At 39.7% G+C, this 22450-nt stretch overlaps 1 protein-coding gene across 2 annotated transcripts in view; it reads left to right on the top strand.

The window, feature by feature from the left end:
- Nucleotides 1-22450, top strand: part of tafa5l (TAFA chemokine like family member 5, like) — a 76962-nt gene that overhangs the window by 31463 nt on the left and 23049 nt on the right. For both annotated transcript variants that reach the window (XM_084721691.1, XM_084721690.1), the window contains exon 3: nucleotides 14837-14964. In XM_084721691.1, the coding sequence (XP_084577817.1) occupies nucleotides 14837-14964 (128 nt within the window). The remainder of the gene's footprint in view (nucleotides 1-14836; nucleotides 14965-22450) is intronic.

The following is a 22450-nucleotide window of genomic DNA, read 5'->3' as shown; positions in this document are numbered from 1 at the left end:
CGGCTCATTTAAAGGCTTTCTGCTGTCAGCTGAAATAGTGTCCATCATCATGGGGCTTTAAAGTAGAATTTCTGCATATTGCATGAGAATGTGATGCGTCTAATGCTGCCACAGTTCAGATATCCTCTCTGACCTTTAGCTCGGAGGATATTCAGTTACATTCGCTTTTGATGTGAATTCCCATAAATGGCCCTTTGCCCTTCTAAGCACATAAACCAATTTACTGACTTATAAACATGTTTATTCATTTGTATCTCTCACTGAGGCTGCGGCATGCTTTTCACTGAGCTGTTATTAACACAGCAAGGGCTCACTGTCCTCTGGGTCAATTTAATATACTGTAACTCTTTCAGAGCAGCAGCAGGGGTGGATCGCTGCCTTTTCAAATGTGTGGCGGTGGAATAGTTGCTCTTAATGAAAGTGGATCCTTCACTGACTGAATAAACCAAGAACTCTGGTCTCATACTGTGTGTTTACATGAACTTTTTGATCATTCCTCAGCACACGTAGACTGTGGGACTTCAACAGGGGGCACGCAACCCCTAGATGGTCCACAGATTTACAGCAGGAGGGCTGAAGATAAATCAACCTATTCATAAAACCCCTTGTAAAAAAAAGTCCCCAAGACATTTAAATTATACAATCATATTCAGCAAACTAGTTAGCTACATATTATCGAAACATATTGTCCAATTAGCTGGATTACTACAGCTACAGGAAAACAGAAATGAGAGAGGGCAAGGTGTCCCTGCTTTGTTTCTCTGTATCAGCTAAAGGGTCTGAGACCTGAAAAACGCTCTACGACTCCTGATGTAGAGCCAAACCTGGTTTGCTTTTCAAGGTGTTCATGACTAACATGACATGAATTCCTTTTTTTGGAGTTAGTGCATCATATGCAGTGTTATGTACACACACACGCACACGCACACACACACACACACACACACACACACACACACACATATATAAATAAATAAATATACATACACACACACTATTCTGGTCAAAGTCTACAGCGTTCTTTGCAGCTGCAGTGCTTTTTCTTTTCCAGTGAAAATCTGTCCTTTTTGTCCTCAAGACCCAAAAAAAAAAAAATCTGTGAAAAAATAATGATGTTGCCTTCTGCTCCTCCACTCTGATATTTGTAAGGCTCCTCTATCAAAACACATAAAAACAGAAATCATGTCTCAGCAGTGTTGGACTGCCAGACAGTGGAAATCCAGGTATTATATATTGTTCTGGCATTCCAGATGTCATACAATTCTACTTGCATACATAACTCTTGTCTGGAGCGCTTTGAAAAGAGATAGAAAAGTCAAGACCATGCAACAAACAGTACTTAGGTGGCAGTTACTTCTGAGCATTGTATTTACTATACAACCATAAAGCCCCCTGTTCAGTGTAGCCTCTTTTTTTTTTTTTTGCAATGCAAGGGACACACTTAAAAGCAGAGTTATGCATTGTGCCCGACTGCTTGTGTGACACCATGCAAAGCTCACTGGTCGTCCCTGGCCCTGGTGACGAGGAGCAAACATATAAAACACTAGTTGCAATGAGTTATAATGAGGACAGCACCAATAATAACAGCAGCCTTTCCTCAGGTCAACAAATATGATATATTTCTGCAAAAGAACTGCTGATGTTTAAAGCTGGAGTTTGTCAAATCGCAACTTAAAATGTATTCAGCTGTTATTAGTGCTGTGATTGTTATTTAGTGTTTGTTTTGTTAGGTTTTATTTAATATATGAATTTATCATATTCATTTGTTAAGTGTTTTGTATTTATGTACTATATATTTAAGTGAACTGTTAACAGTGAAAGAAAAAAGTTTTTTTTTAATGTTGACAGTCATGTTGTGTGTCATGTTAATGTCAAGTATTTGAAAGTACCATTTTCAAAATATTGTTTTTGCACCAGTACTGGAAAACGATATCCAACCCAAGTCAGTGGTTGTCAGACTGATTTTTTTAAAGGGGCTGCATACGAAATTCAGCAACAACATTTGGAAAACAAATTCATAATACTGGTAATAACTAGTATATCATGCCGACTCTAGCTGGTCACTAATGAAAAGAAATATGTCACATTATGTACCCATCAAGTTATTTACTCATCAATGAAAAGAAAAGCTATCTCAAAGTCATGTCTGTGCTGAATCTCTGACTCTTGAGCCCTTTAATAACTCGCTTGTATAATAAATATGTGTTCTGAGTTTGTCACACCACAGAAACATGTCTAATTAACCACCAATCTAAATTTAATGATTAAAATCGCTAAGTATTTAATTGCTAAGTAAATAAATGTAGGTCTCAAAATCATTTAAAAATGAGCAGCTTTCTTTGCTCTGAAATGCTTGAGGGCGTGTCCGCTCTGCTGTCTCAGTGTCAAACACCACTATGACCTGAAAACAACCTGGAACATGGACACTCCATCTAGCAGCTTTATTGGACATGTCCAGACATGTTTGAGCCACTAGAGCCAGAGGACAGTGACAGGATGGTATTATTTTTTCTTTTACTTCTTTGTCGGGTTGTTGGAACTGAAGTGAGCTTAAGTGAACTGCTGGATGAATTTGGACTGAGAGAGTCGCTGAAGGTACGTTTGTTACTGATAGATCATGTTACTGATAGATCATGTGTTGGTTCGTGGTGCTTTTATTAATGTTGGGGGACCACGACTCCGGTGCATTATTAAGCTATTTTTTTAGGTCCTCCACAAAAGTCCTGAACACAGAAATAGTGAATAATAGCTAAACAGTCTTACTCCACAGTTCAGTTTCACACAGTTCTCAGTCTTATCACATGTTTTCAGCAACAATTTTCTAACATGTTTAATATGTTTGGAAGAAAAACTCTGAATTCCCTCTACACAGACATTAAGTTTTTAGGAGTCTGTATTTGCATGAAAAAAAAAAAAAAACCAGTAAAAACTAATCTCGGAAAGAAATGTTTTTGCTTTTTGGCAATAATCGAGTGCTTTTCTATAGTTGTGATTCACAGGTGAAATGGTGCCAGAGACAATAAAACATTCACAATCTGTTCTGCACAGTCCATCTTTGTTTGCAGTAGCGCGATAAAGGCTGATAATGACATCAGATCTTTTTTTGGATGTGAAGTCAGTGGGAGATACTGTAACTGTAGCAGTGCTAATTAGGACCTAAGAGCAGAGAAGTAGATTCTGCTGGAGTGGGCATAAAAAAAAACACAAAACTGAATTTGCTGCAAATATTAAGCAACCAAACTTCTACTTCGCCGTCCAAAATGAGAGCAACCAGGATCTGGATCAATAATATATATTTATATATATATACAGTAGGCTTAAGAAGTGATGCAATATGATGATGCTGATCAGTCAAGGCAACTATTGGCGATCGCTCCCCAGTAGAGGGGTTGCAGCCTGCCAGCACACATGTTGAAGAACACCCAGGACAGCTGCAGAATCAGCACCATGGACAGCGGTCAAGACAGATTTATTGAGTGAGTTCATTTTCTTGGAAAGACTTAAGATGTGTCCTAGTTTCATACTACAGTACACACTGTACTTACTGCATAATTCTGAAGGGGTTTAAGTACTGTATGTAGTGTGTTCACACTGCAAAAGTGACACAATTAAATATTTAAAGGAGTCTATATGCATATTAAAATTGCTTGATTTTCAAGTCAATGTGACAGACCATGTCTCACAATGTATGTACAGAGGGAAAAATGAAAAAAATAACATGTGAAGGTCCAGTGTGTTAGATTTACATGGTACAATTAATTGGCAGAATATGTCAGAAGTGGAATATAACATTCAAAAGTATGTTTTCATCAGTGTATAATTACCAGAAGATAAAAGTCATTGTGTTTTTGTCACCTTAGAATGAGTCTGAGTCTGAGTTATGTCTACAGGACAGGACACAGTTTCACTTTCACGGAGGTCACTGAGTCACTCTGCCGTGTTTCTACAGTAGCACAGAACAGAAAGACCAAACACAGGCTGTAAGCTCTCCTGCATGCTTGGAATGAAAGGGAGGGATGAGGTGATTGCAGTCTGCAAACTTTAAATTACTCTGATCCAAAAACTTGACACAGAAGGCAAAAGAAAAAAGATATCATCCTGTGTCTGTCCGTGGTTTCTGGTGGCTCAAACATGTCTGGATATGTCCAATAAAGATGGAGCTTTTGTGTTTAAGGTCGCGCTCAGGTGGTTGTGGTGTCTGACACTGAGACAGCAGAGTGGACATACCCCCAGTGTTTCAGAGCAGAGAGAAATGATCATTTTCTCATGATTTTGAGACCTAATTTAACAAACTCAGAACAAACATTTACTGTTGGTATACAGTAACTTTAAAGCAAGTCAACCAAACTGTGTTGATCAGCAGCTACAAGTAAATTAAACTTCAACTGTTCCACTATAATGTAGTCTAACAGTGCCATGAGTAGGGAAATCAGCAAATTAAATCAGTCACGTCAGCTACAGTGATATGTTTCTTTATTTGATAGCTTGTCTGCATCACGTCTCATATAATTTATGGTTAAAAACATTTCTACCTATTTTTCCTCTGGCCTGTAGTGTTATTTAGCATTTGTATGTCTTTCTACAGTAGAATCTATTGGAACTATTTTTTTTCTGCTAGAGTTTCTACATGAAATTGCTCACAACAAGGTCCGTTGATTATCTTGAGTAACCAGGTAAAAGAGAGAAACATTGCTGGGGAATTCTTCAATTTTTGATGCTTTGAGCACCAGAAGCTGAGTGCCATATAGTTCCATTATATCCAAAAGAAGGCAGACATCAATATCTCCCAAACTCTACAGTTCGTACCAAAACAATCTTGATGGATCAATAGCACTATAGGCCAGAGGAAAAATATGAATTTTCGATTTTGAGATGTACTGTCCCTTTAAGCGCAGTACATTAAACTAACTAATTAAAATAAACTGTGTACTATAATAAAGTTGGTATTTAATATAGTACTTTATAATTTAGTAATGTGATTTGGAACACAGAATTTATTTTGGCGTTAGCTAATATCCCTGCCTGACCTTTCTGAATACTAAATTAAAGTAATGGATCTGCCCGTTCATGTGCCTGTTTGTTCATCCGTCACATGCAATATCTCAGGTGCCGCTGCCTGGATTTTTAATGAAACTCACAGAAATGACACATCTTACCACGGTGCTCAAGCTTTCCCTCTGCCAGTTATAGTGATTGGCATGCTGGCAAAGGTGGTGGGGGGATTACAAATCAGAACTGAAACTTTAATAAACATCCTCTCATACCCTGCAGTTTGACTGATGTGGAATATAGCGCGCACCGTGACTCTTGTGTTGCTAGATTTTCCACCATTTTGAATCCCGGCCCAGTAGCGAGGATCAGAGACTAGTGTACACGATCATCTGCTTCGTTTTCTGTGAACAGAACGGTGCTAATGCTACTTTTCACACTGATCGAGGACTTAACACTGTTTGATGTTTGACCATGGTTGCAGTTGAGTGTATCCCAGCAACTTTGCAGTGAGTTACGACCAGGAAAACTCATCTGTGCAGTTATAATCACCAGCAAAAGCTCATGGATTTGAGTTCTCTTTGCAGTTTCCTGTAATGAATAGAAACTAAAATCCAAGGCTTAGGTTTGATGTAGCCTTTGGGACATTTTCAAATTTACTACAGTCTGCAGCTGGAAGCTTAAAGAAGACAATTGGGCAAATATTTTTTTATCTCCCTTGCCATCCTGCATCCCATAATGACACACCAACAAGCTTACCTAAGCCCCGCAGTGAATAAAGTTTGTTATATGTGAGCTACCTAGGAATTTATCAGCTGATTGGCTCAGATGGCGGCGGCATCGTTCATACAGTGTGACATGCAGTGTGACATGTTTGCTCTGTTTTTCCTTATTCACTGAGCAATTTCTCGCTATGCGACAAGTGCGGTGTGTTTTTTTTTTCCACAGAATAACTTCCTTTGTTGGTCTTTTTCAGGACATATTTCAAGCTTTTTTGTCCTCTTTTTGTGCTGCTGTGTGTCACTGTTGTGAAGGTTTAGTCTGCACACTGTACACAGGAGGATTATGTGCTTTTCCTTGCTTGTCTCCCTGCTCTCACTCTAATCTGCTCCCCGACTCCCTCCCGCTCCCTTTCTCTGCTTGGCCCGTTGTTGCCATGCCACCACATCACACTGTAATCGTATGAAGCTTGATGGCCACCATGATAAGAGTCTGCAGGCTGCAGGCAGACTGTTTATATGCCGGCTGCAAGCTCCTGCTTTCACACTTGGTGAAATGATTATTGACACTAAATGAGCAAAAAAGAGATGTCGAAAGGAGATTAGGCAAAAGAAAAGCTTATTCAGGTTTACAAGCAGACGCACAGTCGAGAAGATTTGTTGTACTCCTTGTTTACCTGTGCTGCAGAGGGAACCAGGCCTTTATTTGAAACAAGCCTATATTACGTTGGCTTTACACAGTGAAGCTTTCAAACAACTAGCTGCAGGTTGCGTATTGCATGAAACATAATTCCCATACAACTTGACAGTTACACAAAGCAATTACAAAATAATCAGTCTCATGCCACTTTAGTTAATAGTTAATTTCACTAAAATTAGCTAGCTAAAATGGTAATTTTCCATCTATCTTATTGTTTTCTTGCTAGATTATATCAAGTTTGCATCACATTTGCATCATTGTATCTTATTTTTGTACCGTTTTCTCACAAGATAATATCAATTTGGACTTTTTCTTCTGGCACTGGCTGGCTACTTTATTTCATAGTGGCTGACCTGGAGAACAGGAAGAGCACACTCACACTCACATATCTCATACACATGATGTGACGATGGTCATATTCGGACTCTATACACTGTAGCTGTACACTGACGGGGGAGATAGCGACTGTGGCCTTCATGCCCCCTATTCTTCCTCTTGACAATTAAATTTGCCAAAAGCCATTGATATATATTTAAATTAAATGGATATTTCCATCTCATTACCACCATTTCTCTTTTATTATTATTGATTATTAATGCTTATTGATATGCTGGAGGAAAAAACACGACCTACTGCATCATTTCACACTCTATTCAAAGAGTTTGACGCAATGAGCCTCCAGTGAGTGCGTTCCCTTCATTCAAGGAAAATAAATAAATAAATAAATAGCTCTTTGTTGCCACCTTGGGACATCACTATGCTATTGTAGCTTAATGATTATATTTTACATAAGAGTTCTGATTCTCATCAAACTTTATATTAAAGCAGAGTCGTAGCAGTAATGTTATGCACCTGCAAACTGCAGTGTAAACAAATTTTGCCTCACTTGCGTTTGTTTGTTGACAGCGTTACCAACCTTGCATGAAGCCCATGAGGGTAATTTCCTTCTGAAACGTCCAAAAAAACTATTTCTTATTTTATTAATATGTTCATTTTCATCATAAGTCATTGTTGAGATGAAATCAGTTAAAATCAGTTGGAATCATAGTTTGATTTCTAATCTTAGAAGTGTTTTGATTGGCTGTTGAAACTAGCCTGACAAAGTTGAGAGTTTTGCAGCTGTTTCAGGCAAGTTTCAAGTGTGTGTTGCAGAGGGCCTTATATCATACAACCAACAAAGTTTCAACCAACTAAAGTTGTGTAAAAGTTTCATTGAGTAGAGCCAGACTTACTTAAGTACTTTTTTCACATTTCCCATTTTTCTGATCTGCACACATTTGAATTTTCTGTATAATAGACTTTTTTTTAATGAATCTGCACAACATGGACATGTTATATTCACTAATTTGTTAGTTTCCCTTCACTTGCAGAAATACTGTTTTCAGCCACAAGTTATCTGCAATGCTTCTAAAAATATACAGAGTAGAACTTCACTGACAGTAGTTTAACAGCAATAACAACAAAGTGAAATGGAAAAGCTATTGGAAATAGTTGTGGAGTGCATTTGCAAAAAACAGATATGCACCATTATTAAAAATTAATAAACCAACACTAATTTGATTGATATTTCCATGAGTGCACAATTTAGAAAAAGACATGACATATGAAAATAAAATAAATTAAGAAATCCTTTCAATGCAACCAACACCTGTTTGATTTAAAAAAGAAACTGAATTTAGGAAAATGATTTTTTTTTTTTTTTTGCAAGCTAACTCTTCAATTAGTGATGAACTTTAATTTGAATACTGGCTTTACAGATTGCTCCTTTTACATCTCAAATGGATCACCTGCCCAACACACCAGAATGACCTCTTCTGGTCAGAGGAGTCTTTTCCATCCACACTGACAACAGGACAGTTTTCTAGCCTCAGAAATGTTGCAAAGAGACAAATTAATTTGAAATGTAAGAAAAATCAATATCTGTCAGTGAATGTGTTTGTGACAGCAGTGCAGTGTTTTCCCCAAAGCAACATTCGTAACCCAGCAAGAAATTGAACATGAAATATCTTGTTCGAAGTTCATCATCACCAGCAAACCTTATTACAGTGTGACTGAATGACATACACAGATGTAACATTAAAGAATCAGTTTAGATTGTTGCAGTAATATCAAAATGCTGCCAAGTGATAACATCCTGGTTTGATGCCACCTTACTGATTCCCTGTGATCATTTGTGGTCTGACTTCCTAAGTCAAACATTACCAGCCAGAAATACAGGCTGAAAGTGAAGCCATTTTGAAAACAAGTCCAAAAAAATGCAGCAGAAAAATCTCAGTCATTTACGGCAACAGCTTGCTGAACAAAACACACAGTTTATGATGAAGTATGGAGTCGTTTGTGGCTTGGCTGCGCTGGAAATGTGGATTTTTCTGTTGTCATAATTAGAACTGAAAGACCATCAGGCCTCTGGTAGCAGGTTGCGCTGCGTAGAGGACAGAGGGCTGGAAATCTGGCCACTACAAATTGATCCATGATTGAAGCTTAATTAACATCAGCCAGAAAGCCTGTAAAAACCTGTTACAGTGTTTCTGGTGCCCAGCTAAGCTAGTTAGCTAATCTTTTTTATTATTATTATTATTAAATTAGCAGAAGAGACACAGAATTTATTGTTTTGTTGATTTATTCTTCTCTTTATGTCTCATTTTCAGTGCAGTGAAGACACTCTTGATGTTTTTCCTTTTAGCATTTGAGAAACTGTCACTAAAATTGTCTTTTTGTCTCTTGTACCTCATCTAAATACATGTTAAATGAGTTGCCTGTGGCTTTAGTAAAAATTTGATGTTATTTTTTACGTCTGCAGAGGCAGAATTTCATCAGAACATAACAGTGCGCCTAGTTCAGGGGACTCTTGTGCCTCCTGCCTTGCTCTGAGTCTCGTCTGGCAGTGCCGTGTTGTGCTGGGCAGGGCAGGGCTTGGCACTGTGCGCGGGGGGGACAGATGGTCTTACATGTGATCTAGTTGGAGGTCCAGAGCCGTACCCCAGCAGGGACCCTGGCAGCTGACAAGCCAGGCCCGACGTCCCCTGGGTGGGACTCAGACAGTGACGGCAATGGGACGGGCCACCCAGACAGACAGATTCCCTCTCCCTCTCTTTTAACCACCGCAGCCAGCTGTTTCACCTCTGCTGCTGCGGCTGCTGTACGCTGCCACCATCAAAAAGAGGCAAACATGTTCAAACACAACATTGAACAGATTCTTATCATAATAAAACCATAATGCCAGGAGAGATACAATAATCCTCAATCATTTGCACCAGCTGAGAGATCCAACAACAAACCAGGTTTGTTATAGAGCAGCATGTAAAAGATACTTATATAACAGCAGACAGATATTTTCAGACAGCTTCAGCTCAGTAGCTTAAAGGCATAGTTGAGAATTAGTGAAGTGGGGTTGTATGAGGTTGTTATCCATAGTCAGTGTAATACCAGCAGTAGATGGCGGTCAGGGGAAGAGTGATCGACTGATCGGACTGCGATTTTACGTCATATAAATGTATCGATTTTTGTCATGTAAGCTGCTAAAAACATTATGCACAACAACACTGTAGAAAACGACAAGGACATTGTGGCTGTTTTTTTTGTTCAAATACTACTGTGGAGTCATTGCTGGACATGGTGGCTGTTTTAGGGGGGAGGTGCAACCAAGAGTGGGGTAGGGATGGCTGATGGGTTATGACTTTTCTACATTTAAATTCAACCGCCATCTTCTGTAGTTAATACTCTGGCTATCAATAACAGCCTCATATAACTCCACTTCAAATAATCCAGACTATCCCTTTAAAGTCTGCTCAGGATACTGTTGATGCATGTGTGGGTGGTTGTGCCATGTAAGCTTTTTAATGTCTACATGTCTGCGTATTGGACAGATAGGTTTGATGGATAGAGACCGGCTGCAGTCGAAGTGCAGCGGTGCCATTTTGTCGCAGCTTGTGTTATTCATGTTGCCGCCGTTGATGAAGTTATCACAGTGCCGCTCTAATCCCGACCAACCCTGTGCGACCCGCTCCACGGCTTACGGCACCAGGAAATTCATCAAGTCATCATAGATCAAGTCACACTGTCATGGATGGCATTGAAAAAGTAACAAGGGCAAGCTATCGAGTGGCTGGATAGTGTGGCAGCAGCTGAAAAATGCATTTATTTTAGCCAACCTCCGCGACTCCGGGCTGGCTGGGCTGATGCACTCCACGGTTAGTCAGCACTCCCGCCGCTTTGCCAGCTCAGCTTTTATTCTGTGCCCTGGAAATTGAGTTTTGCTGGCCCTGTAATGTACTCAAAACTACATCTGCAACTGACTGATAAATCTACGCTTTGTTGCGCCTGACGGATGGCTGTGAAAATGAAAATTCACCACGGCATGTTGCTGTGTCAGGAGGAAGGTCACTTTAGATTTTCCCCTGCTCGCTGAGGAATCTCTGCTCAGGGTGAAACCGCAATGACCATTTTGTCTCAGATTGGAGTCGCGAGGCTTTAATATTTTCTTAAGCTTGTTCGGTTCAATGAGATGACAGGTTTCTGGATTGTTTTGTTCCACTGCTGCGTCTCCCAGCTGTGAGGGCAGGCTAAAAAAACCCATCTCTTCCTCCCATGTGTCAACAATATCTATTATTTGCTGAGGGAGAATGGCTTTATATCTAGAGAGAGGTAATTTTCTACGTGTGTGTGGTTACATACATAAGGGTGCCGTTCAGCCGCCTTGATAAACACCAGTAGATGACAGATCTTTATTGCAGAGCAGCAGTCGGGGTCTGACACTCCAAAGACCAATTTCAGACTGTTAACAAGGCCTGGACGAGGAATACCTCACAGCAAAATGTCACAAGGCCTCCCTTTTCCACACCTCCTTACTCTCCCACTCTCTCTGTTCCGCCCTCAGCTCTCCTGTGGACATTCAACGAATTGTAGTTCCTCTCTTTCAATTTGCCGACCATGTTACCTCGTTCCACAATGTGCTGCCCCGGGGGGATCGTGGGTAGGCAGGAGCAGCGGCCCCGGTCAGGTCCGCAGAGGGCTGATAACCTTTCAGTGTTGCTTTAGCACGCTGTGTAAAGAACAATCAGTGCTTATCAGCGTCGACTACAGGCGAATGCTAATTCAATGTCATGCAGACAGACTGCAGAAGGAGAATGAGAGCATCACTGACTTTTACTCTGACAGCAGACAAATAACTTGAAGACGACTGAAGCCTGTTGGCTTTTTATTGCCTTTCTATTCTGTAATTCTCTCTCTCTAATCGATGTATTGAAATAGTACTGATTCCTGATATTGTATTAAGGCTTTGTGCACATGAATTAGAGGAACATGAGATTAAATAGTAATATATTCAACATGTTTACAGGATATCATATTGTCGCTGTCAGGCAGATACCTTGTATGTCCAAAACTGTTTTCAGTTTTTCGCTTTTCAGGAAATGGGGGAAAAAAACTGTTTTTAAACTAAATGAATGCTGCTTAGTCAGTGGTTAAATATTTAATATTTATATAAAACCCACAAACAGACATAAAGGATGACCAATAGCATTGATTTATTTTTAAAAAAGTCCAAATATGGATGTATAAGGTTGGCATCAAACGCCTGCAGTATCTCCATCCAGTGTCAAAACAAAATGCATTTCTCAAATCGCATTTAGTCCACTGCCTGACAAAAGTTTATTTTGACCTGCATTAAAGGAATAGTTTTGATTATTTGATGTAGGGTACTCATCCATCATCAGTGTATCACCTACAGTAGATGACGGTCGGCATGCTCAAAGTGGAGAAGGGCACCAGCACCGAAGCTAAGCAATGTACTACTGGTGAGGATCAGCAACAAAAAGCATTTTAGTCACTTCGAAAAGGGCCACCTAAAAAAATTTACAATTTTTCACAGCTTTACTTTTTCGCCAGACAGCCTTTTCTGACGGAAAACCCCCGTTTTGTAAGGCAAATATCACTCTCTCCACACCAACCTGCATTCGTGAAATTAGTCATTTTACCTTGCATAGCACAGGAGTTGCTGGTCTACTGCTGCCATGATATGTTTGTTTGTTTGAATTATTGTGTGACTTCAGCAACTCTTAACTGTCCTTTTAAAAAGTCACACAATAACACAAAAAACAAATACATTGAGGCAACAATAAAGCAGCTGCTCCTACGTTATGCAAGACAAAGTAATTAATTTTGCCCAATGAAGTCTGGTTGAGTTAGAAAGCACAATATTTGGATTATATAATGGTAGTTTCCCCTTGGAAAATGGTATATATGTTTTATTGTTGACCCTGTCCAGAGCAATACATTTCTTAGCTTCCATGCTGGTACTCCTCTCTGCTTCTCCAACACTCACTACTGATAAGTAACCCTACAGCCTACAATCTGAACTATCCCTTTATACTACTTTGTGGTGTATGTGCATAGCAGCCAAAACTGGACAGCATTGCTGAAAAATCCGTCCATGCATTAACTATACCAGTTTATCCTTGAGAGTCCTAGGTGTGGGTGGGAGGGCTGGTGCCAATCCCAGCAGACATGCATGCATAAATTAGTATTCTCCCCCATGACACCTGTCCTGTTCTTCACAGGTTCACATATAAACCTGAAATAGAGATATTTTTTAACATCAATGTGGCATAAACAGAAATGCCCCCGTTTTGCATCCAGTCAGGGACCGTTGTTGCATTTTGTTCCCCGTTTCTCTCCCTCTCTTCCCTGTCATTTCCTGTCATCTCTCCAGTGATGCTATTTAATTAAAAAAAAAAAAAGGTACAAAAAGTGCCCCAAAAATAGGTAAATAAATAAAAATAAGGCACTGACTCCCTGCAGAGATTTAAAGTCTCAAAAAGGCAGCCTCTAATTAATCACACTGTATTATGTTGTGTAACAAGATACAGTGACTTTTTGTATTTTAAAATGCATACAGGCGTGAAAATACAAAACATGATCGTTTCTGATTTCAGCCAAAAACGGACCGTTTCTGGCATCGTTAAAGCTCCACAAACTCAGTGCAGTCCCGGTAACAGCACTGCTGTTCTTTTGCAAATGTTTGTCATTTTCCTTGTTTACTTGCAGAGTTTTTGTTGAGAAGTTTTGCTGAACTTGGTGGATAAGGCGGCTGGGGCTTTTTCAGCCACTTTTGTGAACTAACAGTGAACCTGCTCTCCTGCTCTTCCTGCTGTACGCTGCAGGTTTATTCACTTCTGTGCCTGAAGACATGCACAAAATCCTTGTGATATACAGTACTGAGTACACTGTACACTATGTCTGGCCTTGATGGTGAAAAGAAAGACAGAATCAAACCACTTCAAGATGTCACAGGGGAACCGTGTGGTGTATTGTTTTTTTTTTCTCTGTCGATATATTTTTTTTTTTTTGTGAGAATTTTTCCTTATCTGAGTCAAGATCCTAAGGGCAGAGGGTGTGGTGCAGACTGAACAGCCTCCTGAGGGAAATTGTGATGTGTTACTTTGGGATATGTTAATAAAATTGGGTGACTATTGTCCATTGAGTGCATGTTTGAGAAAAAAAATGATCATACTTATTTTACAGTACAATAATAAGATGAATAAGATGCTGTACTTTGTGTGAAATTAGACCAAAACTAGAAATACTATACTTTTAATTAGTAGTAGACATTTTACACTTATTAGGCTTTATTAGCAGGCAATTAGGGTGCAATTACAACTGAACTATGAATTGAAGGTATTACTTCCCACTGTTAGAGACGTGTTAGACTGTATCAAAGGGTAATTAGGGACACATTACAATTGAAATCACATATCTGCTACCTGAGACACTTTCTTGGCTGGTCCAATACAATTGGCTAATTAGCCAAGACCAATGCACACTTTAGTATACAGTACAGTTCTGTTGTAATATGCCACCAAGTACTTGCTAATAAAGTCTAATAAAAGGTATCATACTGTCTAATAATGAACCTAGTTTCGGTTTAATTACAGCTTATAATGTCTTAACTGTGTTGGAACTGTGAAATACAAAGAGACCAAAAAACTGTATAATATAGCTTCAAGACATGAAATCCAACAATATTATGTTGTAAAATGGTACAAATGACTTTTTATCCAGAAGCTTTTACCTTGAATTACCTAAAAACCCTTTCAGGAGGAATATTAAGTATAACAAAATGTCAAAAAGAATAAGCAATCTTTCTGTGTGGCTGCAGTGAAAGCTAGCATTAGAGAGTAATTTATGGACCGCCAGCTGGTCTGTAAAGGTTACTACCACAGGCAATTCAGACACGGTGGTTCAACAAGAACCTCATTAAAATACTACAGGCTTGTCGACACATCAACATATGAAGACGCTTTCCTGTTTACTGAGCATAAAAAGCACAGTTTAGTTGTTTGTTCCAGAAAAAGTTGACATTTTGAAGTCTCTCTCTCTCTCTCTGTCTGTCTAATTTGCCTCTTTGCCCTCTTGTCTTTCACCCTCCCAGCACGAATCGTGCGCAGCCGTCAGTGGTGTGAGATGGCTCCCTGCCTGGAGGGGGAGGTCTGCAGCCTCCTGTTCAACCGATCCGGCTGGACCTGCACCAGGGGCAGCGGTCGCATCAAGACCGTCACGGTAATTTACAAGACATGACATTAATATACGCCATATGCACTCAACAGCATCACGCCTGATTTTTCAGCACGGGTAAATCCCCCCCCCCCCCGGGCAGCTGATGGTGTTACGTGAAGTCAGAGCCCAGGGCGAGAGGAAGCACACTTCAGTTAAACAGCAGGTTTCAAAGGGTACAAAGGAGAGAAAACAACCGCTGAACTAAGGCTCTCTGTGGGTTGAAACTTAAAAACACTCTCTGATTCCGGCCTCACACTGATCACTGATGTCACTGCTGCTGTTTAGTGGTTTAATTTTTTAAAACGCATTTTTTTTAATGATTCATTGAATGATTTAATGTTCCAATACCAATATACAGCTGTATACTACTATCTCTGTGTGGATGTGACATGATTGCTATGTTGTTGTATGGCCTGGCTCAGGTTAAAGCCTTGTACAAATACATACAGAGAATGAATGCCATGGTGAACAGGGTTTATAAATTACAGGGTATTATATATAATATATACTTCCATACTGATAGCAGCATCGAAGGCACTATCAGAGGCACTTCCTGACACTGCTATCGGTGTTGGAACAAGCCTGGCTCTAACCCACATCTAATTTTCCTAAAGCTCCTAAATGCACACCAAACCATCCAAAACCAGACCTCGTCTTAAAATTCTGCTTTTTTATCAGCAAAATGAATGAATGAATTCTTCTTAAATAAATCATCCAGAAACATCAGCGTCTTACTGGGAATACTAAGTAGGCTCTAATAAAGTATCTCCTCCCAAACCTAAAATAAATCATTTAAACTGTTCTGCACAGATTTAGAGCCTGTTACCAACTCATATCAGTTACATTCCTGATACAAAAAGCTTCAAATTGTGTGTAAAATATCCTGTGTTTTAGGTAATATGTAATATATAGCTTTAGCTTTTATGTATCACTCCACTCTTAAATCCTAAAATAATTTGTGTTAGGATCATTCTTCTTTTATTTTACTTTTTTCTGTATTTCATATTAAACTTATTACCTGGCTTTGTTAAATACTCCATTCTGATTGGTGTGAATGGGGATTTCTGAATAGCAGACCTTTTCCTATGAAAAACAGACTGTTGCTATGGCCAAGGTTTATATCACAGACTCTATAAAATCATTTGTATATGAATAAGATCATTTAAAATTAATATTTTTTGTCAAATTATAGATTCTTTTTAAGTAAATTGTGGGTCAGTATTGCATAATAAACCCCTGCACCACCCTGTTGCATTTAGAAATAATGATCTGCTCAGTGTACATAATCCCTCACACGTGTACTCTGTGAAGATTAAATTAATGCTAATGGAGATCATATAAACAATAAACAGTAAACAACAGTAAAGAAAACATCTGATCTGACACCACCTATTAGGGTGCGGCAACAAGTGCAACATGCTTGAAAATATTAATCAATTCAGTGGTTCAGCAGCAGGTTTTTTTTTTTTTGTCCCATTTGATTCAATATTGATTTACCTGACAATCAAACAAAGCTGTGTAGGCAATTATCAGAGGTTTTACTCTGAACATGTGCTGTAAAACATCTGACTAATGCTGATAAAATGTGGATTCAAATATATGAAAATGAGCAGTTGATTCAATAATTTGCTCAAACAAGAGATCAGACATTTTAGACATCAGCGTCGTGCTGGGAAAAATAATAATCGCTGTCAACCACAGCCTGTGACCTCTCTTTGACTTTGTGAGAGATGTAAATGAATACAAAACATGTTAAATTTTTAAAAGCTTCAATATGGTGTCATCTGGTCCTCTGTAGGCTCCTCTCCCAGTGCAACATGCATCCAATGCCTCAGAGCTGCCAGTGCTGCAGTGCTGACTGAGGCTCTGCTCTGTGATTAATTTGATTCAGCAGAGAAACAGCAGACGGGTAGCAGAGAGCCACTGTACCTTATCAGACGAACTGAGGGTTAACTTGATCTTTTTAGCTTTTATTATAATAGTATAATATTCATCAGAAGGTTGCATTATGGATGCATTTGAATGCCGTGAGTCAAAGTGCTGCTCCCTGCCTGGTCAGCAGGCGAGTCGCCATGGATACAGGTCTCACTGTCACTGTGTGGTTCACACTATACCACTTGGTAATTTCACACTATGCAACTTTATGATCAATGGAAATCGAGTTCTCTGTTATTTTTATGCCACGTGGGCTGTATTTCTCACAAGGTGACATTTTAGGTGAGCGGTTATCGTTGGTGATGTGGTGTTTATCGACACAGAGGAACACCCTCTGTTCCATCTGCATTTCTCTTAACCCTGGTTCTGTAGTGTTTGTATTTATGTTTGTGTTCGATAGACCCTTTTAGTGCTGGCGTCATGACTTCGTCACAGCATTTGCTAGAGGCTAGAGTGGCTCAAAATATAAGTTTTACTGCACACCAGCTGCTGCTACCACTTAAGAAAATATGAAGACAAATGAAGGTCAATTAAACTCAATCGGGAAGACCATCTTTATGCCCCATTCATTCACAACTCTCTTTCTTTTCACACCGATTCTCTATCAGCTATCTATGGTGTTCAGTGTTTTAAGGACTAAGTCAGCCAAAAATCATACTGACTGAAGGTCGGATTTAGTTTTTCAGTCCACAAAACACTGCTGCAGTTTCACAGGAAAACAGAATCTCCCAAACAGTTAAAGTGAATGGTGACTAGTTTTCAAAGGGGAAAAAACAACAAACACAGAACACCTCCATACTACTTGTCAGGTGTAATCCAAGTCTGCTAAAGCCCCGACATGCTGTTCGTGTGTACATCGTCACGCCCCACACCCCTGGTACAGATGGTGTATGCGCGCACGCAAGCATCTACAGTGATGATTTAGGCTAAAAACATAGTAAAATGACGTCTCTCAAGTCAGACCTTCAAGGTCGATTTGGCCACAAGGCTGTCTCAAAATCAGAATCAGATTTATTGCAAAGTTGGTTTTCACATACAAGAACTTTGTCTTGGCATTTTGGTGCATAACAATAAACATAATAACAAATATAAATAAATAGATAAAAAGAGATGTACTGCAAGTCAAAAGGCAGAAAAAGAAAATTGACAATAGGGTTAAAAAAATATAAAATATGAAAACTATGGAGGGCAGCGGGGTATAATAATCAGCTTCAGGGCTATGGGAGATCTAAGATCTTTTATTTCTCCCTGAATGGTTCTCCTTTCACTATAACAACCCTACTCTAATTGAGCGTTTTGTCGCTAAAGATGACAGCAGTGTTGCAATTTTGTATCTTCAGTGACAGAGTCAAGATCAATATGAGGAAATACTTGTGTCTCACACTGTACTGACAGGTCTGTTAGTTCTCAGGTTGATGGGGTTACTATCATAGACATGCATATGTAGACTCTGCATTGGTCAATACTGGGGTTGTGTGTAGAAGGGAACCAAAGTTATGTGAAATTCTTGTGAGATTTATGTGTTTCTTCATTGTACATTTTGTACAAAGTTACTGTGTTTTATAATGTGATTTAGATCTAGGTAGGTTTAGGGCAGTGATACTCTCAAATCTGGTCCCAGACAGGGTACTGTTTGTCCATTTTCTAATTCAGACAAGAATAAATCGATTGGCACTGTTTTCTCCAGTAAAGTGGGTCCAGCCGCTGTAACTTTGTCTACAGAGACGCGAGATTTCTGCGTGCAGCTGATCTGCTACGGTCAGATTTGCTGCTTGGCAAAGATGAGTGAAAACAGGCAATTCAGTGAGAACTTGAAAGTTGAATTAGCCATGTCATACCAATCCTAAACCACTAATTTGCCAAATGATAATAACTGTGTGCACAGGTGCTATTATCAGGCACCATCACAAAACAAAATGTGCTAGTGTCAGTGTGTTCCAGCCTGGTAGCACTGCAAGAAAAATGTATCACTTCATATGATGAATAATGTTTTTATTGGTGTCTATTTATTAATTCTTTGGGGTCCTGTACATTGCCGGTAATGTAGATGTTGTATTTATGAAATAGGGTGTGTTTTTTCATTAATGTCTTGATGATTTTTTATCATACAAGCATAAAATATTGACAAAGCCCTTACACTTTCCAATGAGTTACCATGAGATTTTTAAAATTACGTGAATTAGATAAAACATAGATGTTTTCACATTTTTATGTTCAGGAACTAAAGCTCTGCAGCCCCCAGATCCATTGACACTCATTCACACATTGCCCCTCCCCATTTATCTTTTGCTAACAATCACTGGTGGCACGAATAACTTTATAGCCACTTCTTTGTCCATTTGAATGAGTTGAATGAGTCATTTTGTCATCTTTACATAGCAAAGACCCTGTGCAACCACTCATACTGAGTGAATGACCAGAACAACTTGTCACAATTTCTTAGTACGTGTTTTTCACAGTTATTTGCGCACATATTCAGAACTGCTGTTCACAACGTCTATGTGTTGTGTTGATTTAAGAAAAAAAAATCCAAATCTGGCATACATACTTCTTCCATATTATGTAACTGAGTTTGTGCTGTAAACAAAAATATGAAACACTCTGGAATCACTGTGTCTGATGTTGCTGAAATGAAAAACAATTTCCGAGCATGGCAATCACTGCAGTTTCTCAGTTAGGACTGAGACCCCTGAAGGTTAACTGGCCCCTCGTCTCTTGTCATTCTGCAGAAGTGGCACCCAGGCATGGCAAGTTGAGTATCCCTGACTTAGGGACAAAACACCCCTGGTTAGGGTTAGGGAAAGGTCATAGCTTGGGTTAAAATAATCATTCTTCCAAGATCTTTTGCAAGTCTGGGGTTGGCAACACTGTTCTCTACAGCCTCAGACATAAATTTGGCAAACATGTCTTATCTTCCTTTGCTAATATCAGCTATTTATAGACTAAAGGACTATTTCAAAAGTAATTTTCAACTGTATTGTCAATAAAGTAAATACATCTTTTCAAACAGCAGCAAACACACAGATTTCTGCTGCCTCGGGTGTGAGGATGTCAGGATAAAGAGAGACAGAGACTACAGGAGGAAGAAGCAGAGCGATGTAACTTACAGAGACAGAGTGGGAGAAACAGCACAATACAGCATGTTGATGTCAGCAAGAGATGACAGGACGGACCGAACAGGAGAGACTGCTGATCATCGTCAGGTACACAAGGCCAAAGGTCAACCTGTGACTGGCTCTGTTGATTTTCAGTCTCTGTCTCTCTCTTTTATCTCTCTCTCACTTGCTTCCTCTTTATCTCTCTGGCTCGTCTGCCTCCTCCTCCTCCTTCTCCTCCTCCTCCTCCTCCTCCTCCTCCCGTCCAGCAGCCCTGGGCAGCTGCGTCAGATTTCACGCACGCATTCCCATCGTACTGTAATCTACCCTGACAGCACACTTAGGTTAGTGTTTTGCTTTTGGTACATACATTTACAAAAAAAAAAATGCAGATTGCGTGTTCCACTGAATATTCTCAATTAGCTGCTGCTGAGGAGAGTTTCATTGCAGAAGTTAATCACAAGTGATGCTGTTTTTTCTTTCCTTTTTTTTTTTTTTTGAGGGGGCAGGGATAGGGAGGATTTGGCAGCAGAAGAGAGAAGGTATCCAGAGGTATTTGTTGTAAGACCTGAAATGGGAGGAAAGCACATTCTGGAAGATAAATGAAAATGAGAAATCTATAAAGAGGATTGATCAGGCTGGATTGTGGCGAGGAGGATGGAGGGGAGGAGAGTGGGAACGGGACAGAGGGCCGGGCTGCAGCTCGGACACTGGCCAGTCTCCCCCTGTCCACATCTGTGTGCAAGTATCTGTGGGAAAGAGAGTGTCGAAAGGGAGTTATATTGTGACTGTCTTCATGTGTGCATAATCGCATTACATAGGAGCATTCAGTGTGACAATGTGGGCTTGTGAAAGCTGATAATGGCTTCGCTCATTATTCATGCTGTGGTGTGTAGGATTGATGTAGGTGGAGTTAGCCACTGAAATAAAGTGACAAAATGTACCTGATGATGGTAGATCATGAATCCAATAAAACATTATACTGCTAATATTTAAACATGGGGTTGAGGTTTGATATCATTTCATCAAATCCAAACCCAGTGTTGAACATTCTTATCAAATATTTTTAAGTTAAAACTATATGGTGCAGGATTTTCCTAAAAACAGAATTCCTTTAAATCATCACTTATGAGTAGGGAGGACAAAGCTAGGATTTTATCGATGCCAATAGTGCTTACTGATACTGATAGTCTTATCAATTGATCAATATTACTTTCAGTAGTTTGATGCAAACATAAACATCTGAAAAGATTCAGCGATTGAAGTAACTGGAGTTAAGGGCTGTGGTCATCACCTGAGCAAAGGAACAGCAGCTTGTCACTAAAATGAGGATAGCAGGCCTGGTCCACCTTAAAGGTCAGTCCAGCTTAAGTGACCCTGGGTGAAGCTTTTGCTTCTTCAGAGCTAACCCCTTTCAGCAGCATTCAAGACCTCGACCTTTGTCGTGAGGAGTTCTAGCATTTATTTGCAGACAAATAACCTAAATTGTACACACACTGCTACGTTCACAGCTTTAACGTTACAACACACGCTCTATCTCTCTCACCTGCACACTTGCTAACAGCTACGTTAGCAGGGGAAGGGATGCTGGAAAAACAAGCAAGGAGGAGTAGTGGAAAAGTTGAAACAGAGTCAACGTGGTGTCAAGCTGCAGTGGCCATTTATGTAAGCTAGCGATCTGAGTGCTTTTACACTCCCTGAAATATATGTGAAACTGGGTGCTACGTGGATGGAGTTCATGTACCAAATGATGATTACTAGTTTTGTCCTCACTTGGTTTCTTTCACGTACCCAGTTCTGACCTTTGGGTTTTCGCTGCAAAATAATGAATCAAAGAAGCTTCCTTTGGTTTTTGTCCTTTTGTCTGAGAGAGAGAGAGCATTCAGCCGTGGTTGTGCATGATAGAGACTGAATGGGGAGAGAGACCACTGATTGCAGGAATGCTGGTAAATAAGGAAAAATGAAACATTATTTCCTGGATGTTTCACACTAGCTACGTTCTAAGCACAAATGAACATCCCTGCACAACCCTCACGCTGCCACACAATGCTGCAGCTAACCAAAGCAAAACCTGATTTTGTCTGAATTTGGCCTTTAGGGGCAATTAATGCTGCATAAATATCAAATTGTTTGTCCAGAAGCTTATCAGTTTTTTGGTACTGACCAATTTGGAACTGCTACCAATGTAGTACCTCAATACTCTTATGACCCGCCAGAAGTGTGTGGTGGTGGCTGTATTTGCACACACCCTGCCCTCTTCCTGTATTTTCTGATTTTCTCATATTTTGCTGTGTTTGCAGTTTTTCTCGGCTGCCGTCTTGCGCCATGGGTGTAGGGGTATCCTGCCCTTGCGCCAGCAGCGCACAGTGAGATACACTTATCAGCTGTGCCCAAATACCTTGATTAATTCATGGGCGAGTTTAGGCCAAGCATGTAATAAACCAATCAGAAAGCTCTCA

Source organism: Lutjanus erythropterus, chromosome 6, assembly GCF_056507025.1.
Source record: "Lutjanus erythropterus isolate fLutEry1 chromosome 6, fLutEry1.hap2, whole genome shotgun sequence".
NCBI classification, from domain to species: Eukaryota; Metazoa; Chordata; class Actinopteri; order Lutjaniformes; family Lutjanidae; genus Lutjanus; species Lutjanus erythropterus.
Note: the sequence above shows the minus strand (reverse complement) of the source record. Positions and strands in the feature narration are given on the sequence as shown.